This window comes from Periophthalmus magnuspinnatus, chromosome 10, assembly GCF_009829125.3.
Source record: "Periophthalmus magnuspinnatus isolate fPerMag1 chromosome 10, fPerMag1.2.pri, whole genome shotgun sequence".
Classification (NCBI taxonomy): Eukaryota; Metazoa; Chordata; class Actinopteri; order Gobiiformes; family Gobiidae; genus Periophthalmus; species Periophthalmus magnuspinnatus.
The window spans coordinates 18995271-19004769 of record NC_047135.1 but is presented as its reverse complement, the minus strand read 5'-3'; the positions used below and the strand labels follow the sequence as shown (position 1 = coordinate 19004769).

General features: G+C 38.8%; 1 protein-coding gene across 2 annotated transcripts in view; it reads right to left on the bottom strand.

Moving 5' to 3' along the window:
• Positions 1–258: 258 nt before the first annotated feature.
• LOC117377760 (nuclear cap-binding protein subunit 1) overlaps positions 259–9499 on the bottom strand; it is a 25208-nt gene continuing 15967 nt past the window's right edge. Inside the window, exons 14-23 of one of the 2 annotated variants that reach the window (XM_033974252.2) lie at positions 9276–9350; positions 9002–9105; positions 6978–7100; positions 6182–6284; positions 6003–6096; positions 3876–3979; positions 3638–3755; positions 3402–3542; positions 2581–2694; positions 259–486 (exon numbers count right to left, since the gene is read on the bottom strand). In XM_033974252.2, coding sequence (XP_033830143.1) covers positions 373–486; positions 2581–2694; positions 3402–3542; positions 3638–3755; positions 3876–3979; positions 6003–6096; positions 6182–6284; positions 6978–7100; positions 9002–9105; positions 9276–9350 — 1090 coding nt within the window. In that variant the 3' untranslated portion in view covers positions 259–372. The remainder of the gene's footprint in view (positions 487–2580; positions 2695–3401; positions 3543–3637; positions 3756–3875; positions 3980–6002; positions 6097–6181; positions 6285–6977; positions 7101–9001; positions 9106–9275; positions 9351–9499) is intronic. The other variant, XM_033974253.2, reaches the window with a different exon arrangement.

Genomic DNA, 9499 nt, shown 5'->3' with positions numbered 1-9499 from the left:
AAAAGAATCACATTTCAGAACATGTTTGCACAGATCTAAACAACAGGGTTTAGCAGTTTTTATGCAGAATAACACACTAGATTTTGTGGTACTTTGAAATGGCAGGCTTTGAGATTTGTTAAGTGCATCCATTCAAATTGCAATTTCAATTAGATTTTTAATTAAATGTGCAGCCCTAGATGGGAGTTACTAGAATCAGCTGACTGACCTCTCACCTGCATGTGACCTCGTGCTATCAAAGAACCACAGCAGCCAAATGGACTCAGGAGAATTTAATCATTTTCCATTCCACATAAAACAAATATAAAAACAGATTGATGTGACAGGGGGGACCGCTTGACCAGGGGGTGGGGGGTTAACAGAGAAGGGGTCTCAGAGCTGGAGGGCACAGAACTGCTGGTACACAGCCAGGATGTGTGGGTCGAGCTCGGCCGTGAAGAGTAGGTTCTCAAGGGTGCCCATGTACTGCTGGATGGTCTGATGATGCTGCAACACACGTACACACAAAAGCGTCAGGTTTCCATCTGTGGGGACATTACGCTGACTTCCATTCATTTCTTGGACACTGATCCTAACTAGGTTTGCCAAAAGTATCGAAAGTCAGACACAGAACGATAGTAAAACTAGTAATGAAACTAGATCAGGGGTGGGCAAACTTTTCGACACATGGGCCACAATGGGTTCTAAAATTTTACAGAGGAGCCGGACCAGGATATATTTATCTGTGTATATTACATCAGCGATTTCGCCTGTAACATGTAGCAAAGCAAGAATATGCAAGGCTCATTGTACAAATTAGGATCGTGACGTCGCCCGAAGTGTGTGTGGAGAGGGAAGTCTGGGCCTCCCTGCTGAAATTGCTGCCTCTGCAACCCGGCCCCAGATGAAACGGAAGAAAATGGAAATGGCATTATACAAATAGTTTTTTCAAATGCATTCACAAAATTAATTAATTTATTACATTTCAGTTAAATAAACATAGCAGACAAAGTCACATTCAGTTTTACCAAGTGCCAAAAGATCAACAACTTATTGAAAAAGTAAATTGAACAAGATTTTCTCTTATTTTAATATAATTTGGTCATGTTCATGTTGTTAATAAACCCAAAGGGCTGTGTGTGGCCCCCGGGCCGTAGTTTGCCCATGTCTGAACTAGATACTCATTTATAGAGGTATCGTTGCTCATAGTCACTTTCACATGACAGAAATGAACTGTTCCACAATAGCTTTAGAATGACCTTGAGCTCTATCAGAACAAGTATAAGACCACATAGACTAGTATAGGTCCATGGACCACTATGGAGCCTACCTGGACAACTGAGGGAATACACAGATATAAGACCACATGGTAATATAAAAGAAAGTACTATGATTTTATTCTGAAAATCACATTCTATTGTGTAAAGAAAGTGTTTTTTTGGTTTTTTTTTATTGTTGTATCGGAATTGGTATTGAAATTGTATTATGACAACCCTAATCCCAAACTTAACAATAGTCACCAATTACCTAACTTTAACCCATATTAATCTAGATAAAAACTTTATACCATGTTGATCTAATAATCTAGGATTTACATCATATGGACCTCATTTTTAGCCCCAGACAAAGCAAAAAAAAAAAAAAAAGCTAAAGTGACTCTACAGCTGGGGTCGCCAACGTGTACCTCCAGCCCCTTCCAAATAACTCCAAAACATTAAAGGGCCCATATTACGCGATTTTCTGGTCTACATTATAATGCTGACATCTCATCAAAAACATACCTGCAGTTGTGTTTTGTTTCATTCATACATGTTTACGATGAATATCCTGCATATTTGGACTGGGTTGTTCTCTCAAACACTTTGTTCCACCTTGGTAATACAGGAAGTGCTCCACTGTTTTTAAACTCCATACATCTTCACTAGAGTCATTTGGATGATTTCAGAAGTGGAATTGCCAATCTTTACTGAACTAAAGGTAAAGGCAGCTGTTAACTTGAAAACTACTCCTTTATGATATCACAAGGTAGAACAGAGCATTTTGAGCTTTGAGTAACCCTTTATTATTAGTCCGTCTACATCTCCAGACATGTGTAAGTGAAACAAAAGACAACTCTAGGTATGTTTTTGGGGAGGTAACAGCATTATAACATGACTAAAAACTCACAAGAGTCAATTTTGAGTAATATAGGACCTTTAAGGAAATATCAACATGATACCAACTCATGTGAGGCTCATTCTGCTTTCTGTTTGGATAATTGTCTTGAGAAACAAAATAACAAATTATAACAATTAATGTTGTAATTAAGGATAAAGCAGCATTAAAATTGTTATCAGTAAAAGATATATTTGATTTGACTGCATTTGCCTCATATTTGAGGACACAGATTTATGAAATTTAAAATGGCAAATCTTACATACAGTTATTTATTTGATGTGAAACTATTGATATATATTTGCTACAGATACAATCTCACCAAACCAAGTAATAACTGGCAAAACATGAAACCCTGTCATATGCAGTAGAAGTGGTAGTTCTGGTTTGGATCGGTCCCTAGTGTGTGCATGTGTGTGTGCACATTTGATATATCTGGGCTCTCACCATGAGGAAGACCTGCTGCAGTCGGTCAATGCAGTTTCTGTACCAGGGTGTGCTGATGTCCACACTGCCCGTCTCACAGCGCACCAGGTGCTCTGTCAGCAACATGATGAACCTCTGAGGACAGAAAAGGATAGGGTCTGAGGTCAGAGAAGGGTCTGGGGAGTGCCCCACGCCAAGCCATTCAAGGCACTGGCTTGGTTCTACCCTACCCCTTAGAAAATCAAGTTGATCAAGATATATTAGTATCATAACTATTCCATAGTAAAAACGATATCATTGCATATTAATTGCTGAAAAGCATCATCCCTCTTGTTAACTTTTGCAGTTTTAAAAAGGTATTTAATCTGGGCAACAATGAATATGTAAGCAATATAAAACAGTTTGGTATTTAAACTAGCATTGCAGGAGCCGTTCTGTTGCCTCCGGTGTAAATTGATGCTTTAATAAATGTGCTTGTATAGAGCTTTGCCTACGTTACGTGTCGCTGAAGGTCCTGGTGTAAATGCCTGGTCAGAAATTAGTAGAGTGGGGTAGGGCTATAAACCAGCTTTTTATAACTTAAATTAGGGTCCATTTACATTCTGAGTAGTTATGTTTTATTTATCATTATGAAACCTTTCTGGTAGATGGTCAACCACCTACTACGTAACTTTTAGTAACAATTTTATTTAAACTTTTATAAATGAGGACCCAGATCTGTGGAGAGACGAGCCCATTAACGGTACAAATGTATGTTTTTCAAGGTAATTTTAGCAAAGTGTTTAACCAAATTTCAACAAAAATACAAGATAAAGCTCCAGGTGCAAAGATACTCCACAAACCTGGAAGATGACGAGGAACAAGTTCTTCTGCTCGCTCTGAGCCGACTCCACCTTCTCTTGCAGCCTCTCGATCTGCTCCTCCAGCTGAGCCTCCTCATCTTCACTGGTACGCTCCATATCCTCATCATCACCGCTGTCCCTCTGAGGAGCGCACACACGTGTCTCAGTCCACATGTCTCAGGTCCACACGTCTCAGGACTTTAGAAATCTCCATGACGTTTCACCAGACTACTCACCCTCTTGTGCTGCTGCTTCTCCAGCTTGTCCTTGGCTTCCTCCAGCTCCTTCTGGATCTTCTGCACATGCTTGTTCATTTTGCGGATGGTGGAGTGGAGGATCTCCCAGATGTAGAGCCTGAGGAGCAGGTGTGAGATTTGGTGAGTGAGGTGGTCTCTGGAGGGGCTTACACAGGGAGGTCTCTGGGCTGAGTGAGGGGGTCTGGAGCTTACACAGGGGGTAACACACAGCTCTCACCTGGTGAATTCGTGGGCCATGTCTTGAGAGAAGAGCCAGTTGGCCACAGCAGCACAGTCCACAATCTGAGTGCGGATCATTTTGTCCACCAGAACAGCAATCATCTACACAGCGAGGGGTGTTTTAATTATTATTCAAAAGCAAACTATTTTTTGTAACAAGATCTAATGGTTCACACTTAACGTTCTAAATGACACCCATGGGTGCTGCTCATCTGTGGGTGATAGTTAATTGCAAATTTTTTCACCTACCTGGATACACTGAATTAAAAGGTGTGTTCCTAAATTATTAAGTGTAAGTATAAACAATTTTGTCTGTAATCCCCCAGTCATCCAGGTCTGATCCATAACAAAAGATGAAATTTAAATCTGTCAACCGGACAAATCGTTGTAGAATTGAAGATGTGCTGCTGCTCATCCAAGCCGCTTCTTCAGTTCACTGCCTTATATCTAACTGAAGGGAGGGGCTAACTACACGGAAACTGTAAACACCTGTTGTTTCCCCTTCAACCTTACAACCCTATTCAACCTGTAACGGTTGCCTATTGTTCTCTTTGTTCCCATTTGTTTCGATCTGAGGATAGAGTTGTAGATCGGTGAGATTATGTCTCAGGCCCCCATTCCTGTTTAAGAAAGGACTGTCTCCTAACAAAAATAGCTTCTTTAACTCACCTCTCAAACCATTTCTTTTCTCTGGCCAAGATCTGTACCTAACTATTTTCAAAGGAGTGGTTAGTGTCTTTGACATGGAGATGTATAGCGGACTGGGGTCCAGAGGAGCTCTCGTGCCGGTGTTGGTACATCATCTTATGGGGTGGTTATTTAGTTTCTCTAATGTACCACTCACCGCAGTCTTCACAACACTGAATAGAGTAGACTACATTACTTTGTTTATGGCTCAGGGTTTTGTTCTTTGGATGAACCAGTTTCTGTCTTAAAATGTTTGTAGGTTTGAAATAGACGGAATCATACTGTGTGAAAATTCTCAGAAGTTTTTCAGACACACAAGCTGTGTAAGGACTAGTTACGCCTATCCTTCCTGGTTCAGATTCCCTGCTGTCCTCTTTTTTAGCTCTGTTAGATCTATTGAAGGCCCATTTTGGATATCCACAAGCAGAGAGGGCTTTCTCCATGTGTTTTTCCTCCTACACTTTTTCCTCTGTGTTTGTGGGCACCACCTAAGCCCTGTGTTGTATAGTACAGATAACTCCCCGGGTTTGTGCTGCAGTAGATGGTGTGAATCAAACAGCAGGTATCGGTTGGTGTGTGTAGGCTTCCTCAAGACTTCTACCTGGAGATACCGGTTCTCTCCTATTGTTACTGCACAGTCTAAGAAGGCCAGTTTGTTCTCCTTGGCCTCTTCCTATGTGAACTTGATGTTTGGATCCACATCATTAATATGTGCAGTAAAGGGTTCTCTAATCTTGAATTTTGATTTTATTCCAGTTGTCATCCACATATCGATACTAATGTGTGGGTGGAGTGCCTGGAAATGAGGCCAATGCATCCTGTTCAAATTGGTCCATGTACAAGTTAATAATAGGAGAGACTGGTGAGCCCATGGCGCAGCCGTGGATTTGCCTATAGAAGTTCCCAAATCAGCAAACTGAACTGGAAATATGTGGTATTTAACAAATTTCCAGCAGAGGAGGTCTGAGACATAATCTCTCACTGATCTACAACTTTATCCTCAGACCCAAAATAAACAGGAACAAATAGAACAATAGAGGTTGAATGGGGTCATTAAGGCTGAAACTGGAGATAACAGCTGTTCACAGTTTCAGTGTAGTTAGCCCCACCCTTTAGATAGATATAAGGCAGTGTCCACCAGCAATCTGACCAGAACTGGCTTGGATGAGCAGCAAAACGTCTTCACTCCTACAATGATTTGTCCAGTTGTCTTTTGCTATATAATGGATTTTCCTTTATAAAGCTCTGGTGCTGGTGAGGAAATGGCACAACCTATATGGTAAATAACACTGCTGGCTGGTGCTGATCTGAGGGTGGTGGTTAATTGGATAAATTATGAATTATAATAGTAAATAAGGTGTGTTGTAAATCATCACATGAATTATCCATTCCTACATACTAAAATACATGCTAAATGCCACCCATGGGTGCTGCTGACCTGAGGGTGGTTCCTCCACACGTCGTACACTACTTTGAGAATGTGCAGCTTTCCCTCGTCACTGTCTGTAAGTGCCTTCAGGATCTCATGAAACCTGCGTGTTTGGAGGGAACATCCGGATTAAACCATTGTAGAGTTGGACTAAATACATGCAGTACACCCACGTGAAGCACACTTACTTGCCCAGGGCGCTGAAGGAGTGGCTGAAGGACTTAGCAGCCATGTGCAGCAGGGTCTGCAGAAACACGTCGATTTTCAGAGGGTTAAAGCTCTCGGCCTCATCTGCACAGGTCATGGAGCAGGAGGAAGACAAGAACAAACTGTGTCATAACAGGACATGTGCATACCGTATATCCCATACCAACATAGTATTAATGTTGACAATGAAAAGTGTGTTTCATTTTACAACTTTTTCAATTTGACTGCCAACTAGCGCTGAAAGATTAATCCAAATGGAACTTTGAAATGTTCAGAGCATTAGTTTAGTTAGCAGTTCAGCCTTCTCTAATATGTTAAAGTACATGTGACAGGTGTTGATGATTCTCAAATTTTGACTTAATGTGGTGGGATAATATCTGTTATAAATATAAATTATAATTTTACACCAATCAAGAAGCAGTTTGCAAAGAAATGTTGAAAGATGTGTTGAAGATTATGTTCCATATTGATGACAACACACTAGGAAGAATTCTGTTTATATGTTAGAGACACTTCTAATACTTTAAACATTATTTTCTTTTTGTTCAATAAAAATGTATGTGTACATTAGAGTTTTTTGACATTCTTCCCCAAATGTGATGTCATGATTTCTAAAAAGTAAAATGTTTTAACCTAAAACATGGCTCAACTGTGAATGAAATTGTAAACGTTTTTGTAAAGCTTAAATATACAGATTTAATAAAAATTAATATTCTAACCTGTCATAGGCACTTTAATGCTCCTAGCCTGTTCATGTTTAATCAAACTGTGCCTTACCGTCATCGTCCTCCTGGTTGGGGTTGGGCACTTCTTTAAGGATGCTGAGGATCTCCTCGTTGGTAGCTTTGTTCTTGATGGCGTTTTGCACCATCATGGAGACTGGGTAACCTGGTAAAGAGGCTGTGGAGAGAATCAACAGAAGAGGTATGAGCCTTAATCAGACCAGAACCTACTAAACCCCAAACTTCTACTTCTAAGCAACAGCTCTGTGTGTGGGGGTGTGTGTATGTATGCATACATATACATATATATATATATATATATATATTAATATATATATATATATATATTAATATATATATATATATATTAATATATATATATATATATATTAATATATATATATATATATTAATATATATATATATATTAATATATATATATATATATTAATATATATATATATTAATATATATATATATTAATATATATATATTAATATATATATATTAATATATATATATATATATATATATATATATATATATATATATATATATATATATATATATATATATATATATATATTTATTAATATATATATATATAAAGGCGGTATATATTAAAGTGTGTGACCTTTTTTTGTTGGTGGCGACTTTTTTGGCTAGGCAATGTATACATGAAAAAAAACTGATATTATGCTTTTTTCCCATCAAAAACATACCTGAAGTTGTGTTTTGTTTCATTCACACAATCCCTGCATATTAAGGCTGTGGTCTTCTCTCAAACTGAAAATATTTCCTTGTGATTGTCATGTGGTAATACAGGAAGTGCTCCACTGTGTTTTTATGCTCCATACACCTTCACTAGCCCTGGAATTGCCCATCAACACTGAACTAAAGGTAAAAGGTAGCCGTTAACCCAGTGGTTCTCAAATAGTGGGGCGCGGTGCGACGCCAGCGTATGACTCCGGGAACATGCTTTTCTTTTGCCGTTCTAGAATAAAGTGTAATTGCATGTCCACTACTGTAAGTGGCAATTGCGCTCTCATTGTCAGAGTGTGCGCAGGCCCTACACCATAGAACTAATACTATGCCGTGTACGCGCGCAAACCCTACACTGTAGGTAGCGCGTACGCAGCGCGCACACAGCAAAGAGCAGGAGAGAGCGGACAGATCGTGACACAGGACAATGAATAAGAGACACTTTTGCTAAAGAGACACTATAGAAAAAAAATTAAACACGGATGAAAATAAAGGCGGAGATAGACGGAGGTAATGAGATGCACGAAAGTCACCCGAAAAGTAAAGTCCAGGAGCAGGAGCTGAGAGTTGCAGTATCATGCTTCAAACCCCGGTTCGAAAAGCTGTGACCTGCAAAACGTGTTCATTGCAGCCATTAATCCTGACTTCTTCATTTTGATAAAGAAAAAAACTAAACAAAAAAAAAAAATTAAAAAAACGGGACAAATTGTTTTATTTTTGTCTTGTTAATGTTGCTGATCAATTAATTTATTATCATTTATTGATTTTATTTAATTTTAATGTGATATTTATTAAATTTTAATGTATTATTTTGATATTTATTTAATTTTAATTTATTCATTTGATGTTTATTTAATTATATATTTTTATTTGATATTTAATTAAATTTCATTTTATTTTATTTTTTCAGTATGAAATCGTTCAATCAGTTGTTCAAAAATGTGTATAGTTCAAATAAGGATAAAAAATATATATATATGAATTTCAAGAAAATGTATGCATTTTACATTTTGCAAGTTAAAAGGTGTTTGGGGGCGAAATGTTTTCTTCTTCATAGGGGGGGCATGACAGAAAATAATTGAGAAGCACCGCGTTTACCTGAAAACTATTAGTAAATTACATCACGCGGTGGAATAGAGCATTTTGAGGTTTTGAAATATAGAGACTAATAATAAAGGATTACTCAAACATGTGTAAATAAAACAACAACTCCGGGTATGTCTTTGATCAGGTAACAAAATTATAACATGGCTTATTAAAGCTCACAAGAATCCACCAACAAAAAATATGAGACCCAACCTCCATTTCTGTACTCACCGGTGCTCTCGTCTGCATACTTGTAGATGAAGAGGGGCTCTTTGGGGATGAGAGCCGAAAAGGTGGGGGGTACGATGTCCACGATGCGCTGGTGGTACGACAGTCTGAGGACGGGACGGAGGCACACATGAAGGAGAAGGAGTAGAGTGAAGAGAGGGGAGGAGGAGAGTGAGAAGAGGGGAGGAAGAGGAGGAAGAGAGGGAGGAGGAGGATGAAGAGGGAGGAGAGAAGAGGATGATATGGAGGTGGTTCCTGAAACTTGTTTCAGGTTTACCTCATGCTCTTCTCCAGGACCTCTTTGACAAACTTGGGCTTGGGCATCTCAGGATCCAAAGTCAGACAGTCTGCCCTAAAATAGGCATAAAGCACACATTATGAAGCAAAGGGCCATGTTGTGCACCATACAGCAGTGGTGATTAGAGGGGCCAAAAGCTGCGCTAAACTTAAGAGTACAGTTATATCAGTAGTAGAAGTACAAAGTAAGGGTCTAAGAAATTA